Source organism: Siniperca chuatsi, linkage group LG2 (assembly GCF_020085105.1).
Source record: "Siniperca chuatsi isolate FFG_IHB_CAS linkage group LG2, ASM2008510v1, whole genome shotgun sequence".
NCBI classification, from domain to species: domain Eukaryota; kingdom Metazoa; phylum Chordata; class Actinopteri; order Centrarchiformes; family Sinipercidae; genus Siniperca; species Siniperca chuatsi.
The window spans coordinates 26,362,113-26,376,301 of record NC_058043.1 but is presented as its reverse complement, the minus strand read 5'-3'; the positions used below and the strand labels follow the sequence as shown (position 1 = coordinate 26,376,301).

Below are 14,189 nucleotides of genomic sequence, written 5' to 3'. Positions count from 1 at the left end.
GGTTTGAATGTAAACAGGCTCTCATCTTCAAACGGTCCCACAGATTTCTTATCCAGGCAGGGCCTATAAACAGCTGGGTCTCAGCCACCTGGCACAGCACCAGGACAGCCTGCCACAACCACTGTTGTTGGGATCGCTCCAAGGCCCCCACCTCACTGAGACCAATCAAGAAAGTTTTTAAAGCTTTAACACACAGACAGACAGACACGTGTGAAGACAAGAAGCTCTGATGGATGGGATTCACCCCAAACCACCACTGTTTAGTTGTTACAAGCAAGTGTGAGTGTGTATGGTTATACGGTGTGGAGAGGGGGGTTGATAGGTGACAGCTGTAAACATGAGAAGCCACTGTTTGTACTCTTTCAAATAGTGTATGTTTTCTCACTCTGATCCTGTCAAAAAGGAGGACGTGCTACAAAATCATTCCCACCTCAGCAGCTGACCATTTAGCACCGCTTTGCTATGGAAGGAACAGCTCACACATGAAACATCAAGGCTTTTCTTATAATTTGACGGCCAAAGAACACAGCAGACCTCACACATAAAAACACAATAATCAAATTCCTTCTCCATTATCCACAAACAAATCAAACACACATGAAACAATCTCTGGGGGTTCATGTAATGGCTCACTGTAAAAATCAGGAATCTGTCTTCTATGTTCTTGGTGGGTCGATGACGTATTTAATGAGGACTGACCCTGAGATAGTAGTGACCACTACTTCCTGTCTGAGGTGGTGCTCTGGAGGGTTGGAGAGAGGGCTTCCCCATATGTAACATAAACAGGAAATGCCTAATGTAATGTTCACACAATGTGCCCAGGGCAAAAGTATGGGCTAAATCTTAATTATAGGGAGCTTATACGCAGCTTTATAAAATGTTTCACTTCATACATACATACAACCTATAAACTTGGACCCAAGTAGACCCTTAGATGCTTCATGTCCAAAAAAACTGTATGCTGAAAAATGTCATCCTTCTATACTATTCCTTCCTGTCCATACAAACACTAAATTATGTCAACAGCCTATTCTTCAGGGACCGAAACTGAACACATCCATAGGCCTGTGAGGAGCATCCTCTGCTAAGTCCAGCTCACAGTGTTGGGAGAGGGGGATTTTGTCAGGCTTTGTCTCCGTTGTCTGCCTATCATTGTCCCAGTCAGGCTCAGCGATGGTCTAGCATGTTCACCCCCTTCAGCACTGGCACATTATGTTGGATGTCAGCAGGGAGTTCAGTGTGATGATCGTCACGATCGCATGGGGGCCAGTAGCCAACTCCAACAGTAAGGCTTTACAGTGTCTTCGATCTCTATCCAAAGCCTCTAATCCCATTACACAGCTAGAACAACACTTACATATCAGTGAACCCCAGGTCAACCAAATAAAGTATGATTACAAACCTTGAACCAAAAGAGAGACAAAGACAGTACAATTGTTAGAAAATACAATAGGCCCAGTGCGGGGAGACGATTGGTTGGATTGGGTGGGGGGAGAGAACAGCTAGGAGGCCAAGGGAGGAGGGTGTGAGCATGTGTAAATGAGAAGGGGTGGGGATTAGTCGTGGGAGAGTGCAGAAAGGGAAGGGAATGAGCGGGAAGGCTGGCATTCCTCAGGGCTCATTCGGGGGCCTCTGTGGCAGTGTGGGGAGCCTCACACAATGCATGGCTGTGCCATCGTCACAGAGACGCCTCCCTCAACGACAGCAATGGAGTGCAAGGAGGGGGGAGAGAAAGAGGATAGGGAAGAGGCTGAACCTCAAAGAGCTACCTTCAACATCCAGAGTCAGTCAGGCAAACAGACAGGCTCTTGTGTAACACTCAACAGGCCTGGACTTTTTTTTCTAACCATAATGAAAGTTGTTTTGAAAGTGTGTTGCCTGCTTAGCTGAAGGTGGGGATTATGCACAGCAATATATCACACAGGTTAAAAGAGACATGATAATTATCACTGGGAGTGTAAAAACTTTCCAGATTCTTCTAAATTTCTCACTGTTTGCAAAGAGATAATCTCCATTATTTCTCAAGCACAAATGATTTGACACACGCAGCTCATGAGCACACACCTATGTTACGCCCATATATGCACTTACAAACCTTCATTCAGAGCCTGGCGCTTGCATGTAAGACCTTTAGGAAGACAGCAAAATATAAAACACAATTAAGTTAGAGGCCGTTTGGAAACCAACAGGGTAATCTGATTGGCTTCTGGGGCAGCAAATCAACTTAACTGTCAGCAAATTTCAATTAGTCCCAGCAGCTCTGGCGTCTCACACCCACAAACACAGTCCCAGATACCTCTGTCACTGTTCTGAATATTGCTGCGGTCAGGTCTTCTCAATAACCAACTAAATATACTATGGGGACTCTGCTGTCAGCAGATGTTCTGTCTGTCCTTTATTTCCTGCCTGGAATAACTGTTGTTGGAAAAGCCATCAGCTGAGTCACTTTGGCGGATAGGGATATGGATTTGGAAGTTCTTAAATATACCCCCTGGGAATAGTGGGGTCTGAAAAACAGGGGTTATTATTAACATTGGCTGGACAGGAAGAGGAAATGAGGTCGCACAGGCCATGTTTCTGCAACACAAACACCTCAGAGCACAAACCAATGGGATAATTGCGATCTGCGTAGAGGAAGGAAACTGAAAAGACAAAGAGGATTCGCTGAGGACAATGTTGTATCCACTTCGCCAACTTTCAAAGCAGATTTTTCATCTTGCTTTTGAAAAATCTGTCATTAAATATCAAGCAGAAGCATAAAGTAACATTTTGGGCTTGAGGCTAAGCTGGTAGCCCCCTAGTTCCTGTCTGACACTTCCAGAGAGCCAGCTGTCCTGCAACAGCTGAACTGACGCGCCTCCCTCCTCTGAGCCAAGATGTCTACCAGTTGTGCATGTCTGTGGCTCCCGCAGCCCGACCCTATGAGGAGTGCTGGGTTGGGCCAGAGGACAGTCACTGGGATCATTTTGAAGGGACAGGATAAGGCCAAATCCAACTGGATTCCAGAGAGACCCGCCTCTGGAATTTGAAAACGTATCTGCAACTCTTCTTGTGAGGGCAGATCCCATTATGGCACACTGTTTGGATGACATTATTAAAACTGAATCCTCTACACACACACACACACACACACACACACAAAAACCTTTTCAAGTCAGTCTCAAGTCTCAGAGATATTATCAGAAACATAAAATAACAGAAAAACAATGGTAATAAACAGTAATGTCCCATTAGAAATGGATGTGAGTGGAAACCCTGTAAGCACCCTGAAAAATACCATCTGTTCATGTTGCAAGTCAGCTGAGGCAGTCAGAGCAGCATGCCTGAAGCCAGTTCACATCATTGGTGCCACAGGTTCTAGTGCCCGACCGATTTATCGATTGACCCATATTATCGGCCGATATTGAGTATCTGTATCAGCTGTAGCTGCGTTAGTGGGCCAATCACATGTCACATTAAATCGAAGAACGCTTGCAGTGATTGGCTGCGGGCAAAATCATACAAATATTTTTTTTCTAGATCTGGGTACAAAAAAGATCGAACGCAGGTATCGTTTGACTGGAAACGTTTTAATACTACTTGGTACTGGGTTATTTTGGTCGATACCTTAAAAGATATCAAGTACCGATACCCAGCCCTAGCGTATATGTTATCCGATATGAGCTGATATAAAACTGTTTTATTTTCAGATTATTAGGCAGAAAGAAAGGCCTTTGTCACTATCCAACAGAGTGTGCTGTCACTACAGTGGAAAGCAGTGTAAAATGAGAGAAAAGAAGCACCTCTAAAGAACTTGTGACATACCAGTAAAATACAGCTGGTGTCAGGAAATGCAACAGCCATCTCACTATTAGTTAAAACTATAAACCACCATGTTTTGAACAGACACATTACAAACCCCAAAGTAACATTTGCATTTTGGAGCATAAGGCAGCTAACTTAAACTGCTTTCAGCATTAGGCAATGTATGCTGGGAAATGTGGATCGTCACTATGGCTACAATTCAGCTAGAGTCCCGTCTGCCCAGCTGAGCAGACGCAGTGGAGTCAAAGCGGTGTGTTCACGGTAAATTGCTAACTAGTTTGTGAAATACATTGCTGGAAAGTTAATAAACAATGAACCCATCATTTCTCCCTTTCAATATAACTCTGATATAACCCTGTACCTGACAACCGTCACGTCACTCATGCTTATCACATCTGTTTGCTGTGTTAGCAAGGTAGCTAGCCAGCTATAGTATGGCAGTCAGTAACAGACTGAAAGGTAAGCATCAGAGCACCTCTTCATTATTCTGCAGCTCAGCAGACGACGGTGCGGTGGTGGTTTGAGTCTGTTGAGTGTTGACGTCACGCTACGTTGTTACCTAGTTGGTGAGATGCAATGCTGGAAAGTAAATAAATAACATCAGGAGCCTGTTTTTTCACCGGATACGCTTAACGTTTCCCCTGAACGTTTATAGCATTGGCGCTGTTTATCTCTTGACTTGGCAGCCGTGAACCATGAGTTAATGTTTGTGATCATTACATTAACATTGAACTATTGCTAAAGACGACATGTTTTGATTAGCAAGAAAAAAACATTTCTGATTGGAGTTCAATCCATTGAAACAATGGTTCAGAATCGGAACAAAGCTGTAGCATGAATCTCATAGCTTGACAGAGTAAGTTAGAGAATATGTGGTTTAGTAGGGAGCAGTGGTGGAATGTAACATTTAGTACTGTATTTTAGTACAATTTAGAGGTACTTGTACTTTACTTGAGTATTTCCATGGCATTTTATGCTACTTCAGCAATTGACTGATACTGAACAGTACTGAGGTTTATTTAGCTATTTATTGTATTTTTATTTATTCTTTATTTTCTCAGTGTTCATTTCTAGTATTGGTTGGAAATGTATATGTTAATTATTTAACATGTTAAAGAATATTCAACTTAAATCTTATTTAATAAAGCTATTATTTAAAAAAGGCAGCCTTTTGAGGACCTTTGCATAGGCATATCGGTGCAAAATCAGTGCACAATCCACATTGAAATGGTCTATTTTCATTCCAGCTCAAGAAATCACTATATCGGCCGTCATATCTATAATCGGTGAATGTTTCCTCTCTAAAATCGGTATCAAAAATCCCATATCAGTCGGGCTCTAATTGGTTCTTCATGAAAACTCTGGAGATATTCCAATGCACCACAGCACCAGAGAGAGGAGTTAACTGTAAAAGCAATGATTCAGTGATATCTAAAATAAAACAAGAGGTTTTGGATACACTGCTTCAGTGAGACACATAAAACTGTAGCTCTGTAATCTAGTTCTTCAGAATGCCATAAACTTTGCATTTACAAGAAAGACAGAGTGAAGTGTGGAACGTGCGGAGAAACAGCGCAGAGTTACGAAATAAGGATATTGTTAACCAGGCTAACCAGACCAAAGTACTTCGGCATATAACAGGATCACAAGTTCTAAGGGCAACTTTTTCACAAAGAAAAGAAGAAAAAAAACCCAGTAAAACTACTTTATTATCATAGGCAGACTTAAAACACCATCTGAAAAGAGCTGAAAATGAGCTTACCACACCAGGAGTGTAGAGATAAAACAAGTATTTCCAGTGTGCGTAAAAATGCTGTGGCTAAGTCCTTAGAGTGGCGGGAGATGAAACGCATGAGAGGCTTGTGCTCTCGCAGTAAACATGCAGGCAATGTGTGACTCATTAAAAACTTAAAAACTTTACCTAACCCATAAGACGCCCCCTCATTTCCTAAATAAACCCACTGGTGATTTCTCCTACATGACTCACAGCCACACAGTCACAAGAACATAAGGGGAAGCGTGTTTTGTTTTGGCTTTTTTAAACTTTCATGCACAATGCTTGAAAAAATTCCCCAAAATAGACACTGAAATAGAAATTGAAATAAAATGTTTCCGGTCATGTTTTTCAGTTGGTTGGGTCATCAGACACCGGTCACCTTTGGGGAGAGGTCTCTACATTTGTCCTTTAGTTTCCATAAAAAACATCAGACAAATCCAACATTCCTTTACTACACTTGTTGCACACTCATATAAAGACAGCTATCTTGTCTCCTCTTTAATGTGTAGAAGCTGATTCAACTTCGGTATAAGCACTTACATATAAACAATGAAACAACCCTGAGTGAGTTGAGTTTGCTTATGTATTGTATTATCCAACTCTCTCTAAGCTTTCTGAATCTTTTTAAAAGGAATCCAAAGCAGGCCAACAATAAGGAAAGGCGAGTTTTAAGTGTCTAATGTCAGCGTGAGTGCCTTAGATTGAATGCTGGTGCACAGCTATATCATTACAGGGCTAAATGAGAGGGTACAAGCCATTTGGTGGTGTTCTCCATTCAGCGTACCATACCTAGACGTCCTGCTTAGAGAAAGCTCTCAGTTGACCCTGGGGGACAACTGGGTTTAAGTATGAGCCTTTGTTCCTTTTAGTGGTCCAGTATACGCCCCTGGCCAGCCCATAAGACAAAAGAGTGCTGTGACCCTGATGTGAACCACCTTGGGTCACTTCTGGGTTGTTTTACACCATGCTGTCATGTGTCCTCAGCAGACTTTTACCATCCACGAAACCTCAGCAGGTCTCCTCTAACCTGAAAGCTCAGTGGAAAGGAGCCCACACACATTGAAGACAGGCATACACACAGATCACATACTATCTATGGTGAAATTCCATACAGATGTTATCTGGTTGATGACAACAACACACAGACACACACATGCATTGAAAGGTGGGTAAAATTCAATACAGATGTTATAAACGAGTTGATCTGTAACATGTTTTAGGTCACTACATCATGGAAAGAGATCACTTAGTTTCAGTTTCCTGTGACTGACATGTTTACACCTGGAGACCACGGTACTTCATTGATGAACACCACAGGCTCAAAGTACCCAGAAATTCCCAGGACATGTGATAAGACTTGACCAATGAGTAACAGATTTGGCACTCAAGTCGACACATAAGTGCGTTCATATGCCTATACTTCCGATAAGCATGAACATAGCCATATACATAGACTGAGCTTTACAAAGAGAGGGAGAGACAGAAAGAGAAAGGAAGCGGCATCAACCAACCAGTGCTTATAATAACACACAGGGTGTGTTGTGTGAAAACTTTGGAAACTCTTCTATCTATTATGAACAGATTTATTAATAGCCCAAAACAAAAGGAAACTGGTGTTGGAAGAACTGGGATTGTCCCGTCTCCACAAAGAACAGCATTGTTTTTCAAAGGTCATAAGTTAATAACATTTCATCTCCGCTGAAGTTCCACAGAGAAAAACAGGGAAGAAAAAAAGGACATGTGAAGACATGTCTAAAATAGCAGAGACATTCAAACCAAAAAGTGAGGAACTTCAAAAAATGAAATACCCCATTACTCCATGGAACTAAAAAAAAAAAGTTGTGAGCGGAAGTAGTGTGATCAAAAAAGGAAGAGGACTATATTCTCATGAAAGCCCCTAACACTCCTCTGTTCTGGGAGGGACAGAACAATTAGCTAACCTCAAACCACTGTGATGTTTCCAACTCTTCATTTAAATTTTCTCCCTTGCTCTCACCCATTGATCCTTGTCATTATCAATAAGGCGGGCCACTAGCTGAAGACAAGCATGTCTCTGAGTTTGTTTTCATCCATTTGAGCTGTCGCATTCCACCCTCTCTGTGCATTTTGTGGTGGTTTCTAATTACCTGCTAAGAGATGGAGGGTGGTGAGCATGTGAAGGGCCATATGGCTAAGTAGGATATCAAGCCTCTGTGGGCTAAAGACTCCTCAGCCTTCCTTGGAGGAACACAACTGGCTATTGTTTTAAGGGGAGACAGAAAAGATTCTGGGAAAGGTTGACGCACTGGGGCAAAGTGGGATCCTGTGGGGAGTTTTAACACTCCCCACACACACCAGAGGCAATGCAACAAGGCGTCCAGTAGTGTCATTCAACAACCATGGCTGACCAATTAGTTCCCCCTCCACCTTTACTTAATCCCAGAGGACTGGAAGGTCAGAGGAGAGACCTCCTAAGGGCCAAGGTGAGGTACAAGAAGAGCCTGGAGAAACCGGAGAGCCAGAGTCGCCACGGCAGAGCCTCTGAAAACCATCAGGGTTCGCCTTGTTTATAGCAGCTGGAATGTAGTGGTTCTGCTTGTTATTGACCACAGACAACACTCTCTCACATGCCTCTAATGCATGCACATTTAATCTCTCACTCATGAGAGGCGTTAGTCTTTGATGGCCTGGGGCCTAGATTTGTTTTAGGAAAATGAAATGACCATTGGAGCAGAGCGGAGCAGGGTGGTGGTGAGTACACAGAAGGACACTAAGACGGCCTCAGTGGCTCTGTGCCAGGTGAAACAGAAGTGGCATGTCTGGAATTTGGCTTGGAGGGAAGAGACGTTGGTTTGGATGAGGCCACAACGCCAAGCACATGATGGGGTCTCTGAATGACTTACTGTTAGGGGCCGTTCTGCACCAGTAACCCTAGAGTGAGGGGGGGGGAAATGTCATGCTCTGTAATATAACTAACCATTCTCCCCATTTGATAGCGATTTGCTGAAATGGCTGAGCACGGTTCACAGGCAATAGTATGGAAACATGGGACATATGGAATGTTCAGATAAGTGAGAATGAAAATAAAAAAGCAGCCTTAGTGGTCAAAAGTCAAAATAATCCTGCGAGTTCTCATAACAGAAGCATTTGAAAGTCATTACGACTCACTATGCCACATGCTGCGATGACTATCACATTTCCCCTCTTTTCTCCTGGTAATATGATCCACAAATGATTAAGCACAATTCCTTTTCCAGACTTACTGTAGAGGCTACTGAAGGTTTGGTCAGGCTTACCTCTGTGGGTCTTTACTGCCATCTGTGCTGTGTTCAGTGCTGCTTCCATCTCCCTGCAATCTGCTGTCCACTGCCGGGTCCAGCTCAGGGTTGGCAGCCTCTTCATTGGTCTCCAGAGCTCTGAGGACAGGGCTGTCTCCGTCGTGCTCGGGCAGAGGGGTGCAGCGCCCCTGGCTCCCTACACTGCTGATACTCCCCGTGGTCCCATGGTGGTGCCTGTCCACGCCCCCTCCAGCCCGCTTGGCCTCACTACATCGCCTCATGGCCTGGAGCTGGGAGAGGGGGACTATATCGGCTCCCTGGGGTCGATGCCAGACTGTACGGCGTCCAGTGGAGTTGTAGTAGTAGAAGCGGCCACTGTGGTGGTCAAACAGCTCCCACCACTGGTTACCGTCTGTCTGGCGGACAGGAACGCCTGGAGGGGGATCCCAGCCGCACTCACCGGTGGTCAAGTTCACATACATACGCTCACGGGAGCGGGGCTCCAGGATCTCCACCCAATCAGAGCTGAATGAGAAGAAACAAAACAAAGGGTAAAGTGTTATTTACAGCTAAAAATGGCAACATATTATTTCTCAACAGGATACGATGATGCATTAGAGGCCTCAGTCATGCCTGACTACTAATCAACTTGACAACCAGTAAACAACTCACACTGTTTGACAGACTGAGGCCCAAAAATGCCCACTTGCCCATATGGAGAGAGCGTCAATGTTTGTGTCCCCTACATGTATCCATCTGTATGTGTGTGTTAGCAATGATGTCATCTCTTTGGTAGGCAATAGAGCGGCAGGAGTGGTGGCATGTATGTGTGTTTCCTGAATAAGGAGACAGGTGGACACACTCAGTGAGACACCAAGCATGGAGTCAGCAGGGCCCAAAAGAGAACCATACGCTCTGAGTGCTACGAACGCAAAAAAAACAAACAAACAACTGAGCTTAACTACAATCACAGTGACAATAGACAGCTCAGCACAACACAGACAACAACAAAAAAAGACAGTGGAGCTGGGGGGTGGGGGTGGTGCAAAAAAGAGAGAAAGAGAAATAGACAACCCAGTTTGCAGAAAAGTACAAAGGGCACAGATAAGAGGGACAAGCAATTACACGCAATTAGACCATAAACTGACAGAGAAATTATAGGACTATCTATCTGTGTTACCGGCATGTGCTACATAAAATCAGGGTCAATAAATATGGCTGACAAATAAGTGAGGACTGTAGTGTGCTGGTGCTATATCCAGGTCATGCTACCCTTTAGTGGGCTCCATTATGTTTCCTTTAATCTAGTTCCCTAATGCAGGCCTTAACTGTGTCAGCAAAGCCATGTGGGAACAGGAACACTGCAAAACAGCCAGCAAGTCCTTTCCCAAGTTTCAGACACAGTAGATGTCTAGATCAGAGCCAGAGGAAGGACTCAAAATATCCAATAAATTACAACACTCCTTTCTTGTCTCTCGTAATGACCACTTGAGGGTCCTGGCAAAGCTAGGCCATTTCTCTTCTTCAGTATTCCACCCAACTCTAGCCTAGTATCTTTGAGAGAAAAGTGCCAGTGGGGAGGAATTAGTGTCACAACAATCCGTCATTGGTTTGGATCTTTTCCCAGCTTTCTCAGGACAGAAGCTTTTCGTATCCCTGTCACGGTTGTTTGTGGTATGAGCCTGCTGTCCAGGCTACCTGCGATGATCAGAAGGGGCACAAAGCTTAGCATGGATAAGAGTGCCTAATTTAATGTCCACCAAATACCCACATTCGTTCCTCATGACCCTGCCGAATCAACCTTGCGTGCACCCCCGGCCTCAGAAATAGACACAGAGGAGTGTGGTGCCAGGTCTGCCAGGGATACAATGTCACCGTGTTGAATACAACTCACTGGGAACAACAGCTGCTCATGTACATACCTGTTCATCAAGTATTAAGTATCAATCTATATCTCTTTTATGTGCTGCCAGTACCAGCCCCATGCTCTCCATAGGTCGATTCAACAGCCAGTTAATATATAGAAAGAGCATGGAGAGGATTTATGAGCCCTCCGCATACTGTCTAACCATGTGTCCCAGTGCTGCTGCAAAGCCATCTGGTCCAATCCCTCACACCAGGCAAGCAGCCCTAACCTTAGTGGACTCAACATGTAGGGTGTTTTTTTAACCCACCTGGGATGACAAGAAGATGAGAGGGGAAATTTAGGGAAAAAGGTGTATATAAGCCTAAGTGTCAAAAAATGCTTGCATGAATGTGTTTGCTTGTGTTGCAGGTGTTGGATTCAATATAGTTGAATAGTGTTTAAAGGCTGACTTCTTAAGAGAGAGGTCCCACAATGAGGCTCAACTATTAGAAGATGAGTTTCAGACTAATTAGATCCGCAACACTTAATGGGCAGGAAGCCTTCCAAATAATGGGGCATTCAAAGCGGAGGCCAAACAGTCAATACCACCCACACATACCAGAGCCTTCCCTCCTTTTACTGCGCCCAACCTTCCCACACTGAGAAACTGATCTCTCCATGTTGCATTCCTTGTTATTCAGTCCTGTGTTTGTCATCACTCTGTAAATGCATTGTTTTTATCTTCAAAATAAACCAATCCCTTATGAACATGGAGTGAGAGAAAGCTGAAGTTGTGTCTATCGCTGTCCCAAAATTCCACAGTGATGACACTGGGGAAACCAGTACAGAATTTAACATGCCGGACGGTGTCCTGAACACCCCAACAGGAAACCAGAGTTTGAGGGTCAACTGTGGAGGCCATGGCTGACGAGTTTAGCAGCACGGGGTGTAGTGGTTGCATAAGGACTGTTCCCTCTGGGTAAATAAACAGCAGTTAGAGCTGAGAGCGAGCATGCTGGGCTCTGTTGACACGACCAGATAAGCAGGAAGACAGGTCGGTGTTCAGGTTCTGAAATTCCCGGAATATCACTACTGGGAGTACTCAAACAACACGAGAGATGTCCATTACATGGGTTTGTTTAGTAAAAAGGGACTTGTCTTCTGCAGGATTTACCAGGACTGAAGTCAACACACTTTGATTTCTCTACATTTAAAATGAAAATTGATTTATTCCCACCATATTGACGTATCTTTCATTCTCAAAATTAAATTAAAAAGTGGACAAACTAAAATTTAAGAGTACCATCCTTGTTACTTTAAATTTATGGTGAAAAGCTGTAATGTAAATGAACTTCAGCCTACTCAGCTTTAGGCGATTCCCTGACCTGAGAAGCAGACATAAAAGTATAGTGCAGGACTCCAAAACAACCCCGGCAGTCTGCCTCATACTGCAAATGTTCATAAATGGTTTGGAATGCAGTCTGCACCAGCTCAGCGAGGTTGAACTCCAACAGAAATGTTTTATATTGAACTAAAATTAACTTATTACACACATGGTCCTGTGACTGAAGGACACAGCACCTGATTTACCTCTGTGGAAACTCAATCTAATTGAAGCAGACTTGTATGCCAGAGCCCCCCCAAAAGGGGTTTTTGTGGTCCTAAACCAGCACTCGACTGCCTTCAGTAAACACATGAACATAGAGAGTTAAGGAGTACTGGGATTTTACAGATTACCCCAAAAATATGTTCATAAATCGTAACGTTTAGTTAACACAAGAATTATTGAATATTAACTGGATTTTTGTGGAACCTATTTTTCCAACAGTATCCCTTACTAATTTTTCATCTAACCTACATTGTTTAATTAAATTCTTCTTAACAGTGGGTTTATCATTCGCCTGGTGACATCAGACAATTCAGTGTCCAAAAACTGTCCACGGCTTTAAAAGATTTGGAAACTTAAGTATGAAATCCAGTGTCCTCTTTACTCTTGTGTGAACTAACACAACCTCTGCTCTCCCATGGCACACAGGATCTTTGTCTCCCATTTGGGTCAAGGAAACGCTTCAGCAGCCTATGGTTATTCCACAGCGACTAAAAATAACGCTTGTCAAATTGTGTAAAAAAAAAAATCTCTGCAAACAGAGCCTGCCACTGAGACCAAGAGGCCAAAACTGACACATGCACACACACAAAGACGTGCACACATGCACACCTTCTTAACCATCTTGTTATTCCCAGTCCCAATGTGTCCGAGGTCTCCTTCTGAAGAAGAAATATTTCATCTATCTTCCAGAATTTACAGTCAGATCCAAAAATAACTAGAACTAAGAGCGGTTTTCAAGAGTCAGGGACCAACAGAATATAGCTAATGGAATCTGCCCCATTGTTCGAAGCCAACGCCAAAGTGTAAATGGCACTTTTCCCAGCAACGGTAAACATAGAGGACTGGACAATACATTCACAAGAAATAGGGCAACAAGCAGCCTTGTGTCATTGTCCAGCTTTGGATTTCAATCCAACTCAAACAGTTGTTGATGTCGTCAAAAAGATAAACGATACAGAGAGAAAAAGATTGTTTTCTCTGTTTAGCATAGAGTTTTGAGCTATGGCAGCAGTGTTTCATCAGATTATCTAGTAATGGCTGATATGCAGCTTCGTGTCTTTGCCACTGTGGCATTTCTGATGGAAGGATGGGACGCCTTCAGAACCTGAGCCAAATGGGGGTATAACTGCATTCATTTGTCTATAAACTTGTTAAGGTGAGATAATAGACAAAACCAACGAGCTGGCTAAGTTCCCATTAGCCAGTTAGGAGTCTTGTAAGGTAAGCTCTAACCTTTTCCAACAACAGACTATTCTGAGCTATTGCTTGTGACTATCCCTTGTGGACCAATGCAGGCTGAGTTCTCACACAGGGCCTGCCATTCATCTAGGAAACCTTAGCACTCTGTTCACCAGGCACAGCAACAAGTGCCAAGGTCCACCCTGGCCGGTATATTTACATAACTGCTATTTCCTATTTTGAGACATAAAACATTCTTTCTCCTCAGATACTAGCCTTAAAATAAGTCATTGCACAGAAGAGAGGAAGGAATTTAAACTCACCTAGCCGCGCAGGTACAAAACTATTAAAAATGTAGCAACAATGAGAAACCACTGGTAATTTGCTCTCACAGAGCAAGCAGAGGCCTGTACCTCAATATAACAGAGTGATCTGCCAAAAGCAAACTTCTGTTTGATTATGTATAAACCATGCACAAAATCTATTCAGCATGGCTGCTAGGCAACCTGCTTATCTAAATATTGTAAAACAAGAGCAGGGACACAGACCGACTACTGAGTGCTTGGCTGCAGTTCCAGTAGCTGTAGCGGTGACTAACGAAGAGTGTAATCGTAAGCCTGGCATGTCGAGTGCTGTGGCCACGGTCCCGTTTGCTGCAGTGAAGAGGGCAGCAGCTCTAGCGTGTGTAACCCCACCAGCAGCAGTGCAAGAAATATA

The 14,189-nt window shown here is 43.6% G+C and overlaps 1 protein-coding gene across 3 annotated transcripts in view; it reads right to left on the bottom strand.

Moving 5' to 3' along the window:
- arhgap46a (Rho GTPase activating protein 46a) overlaps positions 1 to 14,189 on the bottom strand; it is a 33,415-nt gene that overhangs the window by 12,584 nt on the left and 6,642 nt on the right. For all 3 annotated transcript variants that reach the window (XM_044219901.1, XM_044219893.1, XM_044219906.1), the window contains exon 2: positions 8,857 to 9,363. In XM_044219901.1, the coding sequence (XP_044075836.1) occupies positions 8,857 to 9,363 (507 nt within the window). The remainder of the gene's footprint in view (positions 1 to 8,856; positions 9,364 to 14,189) is intronic.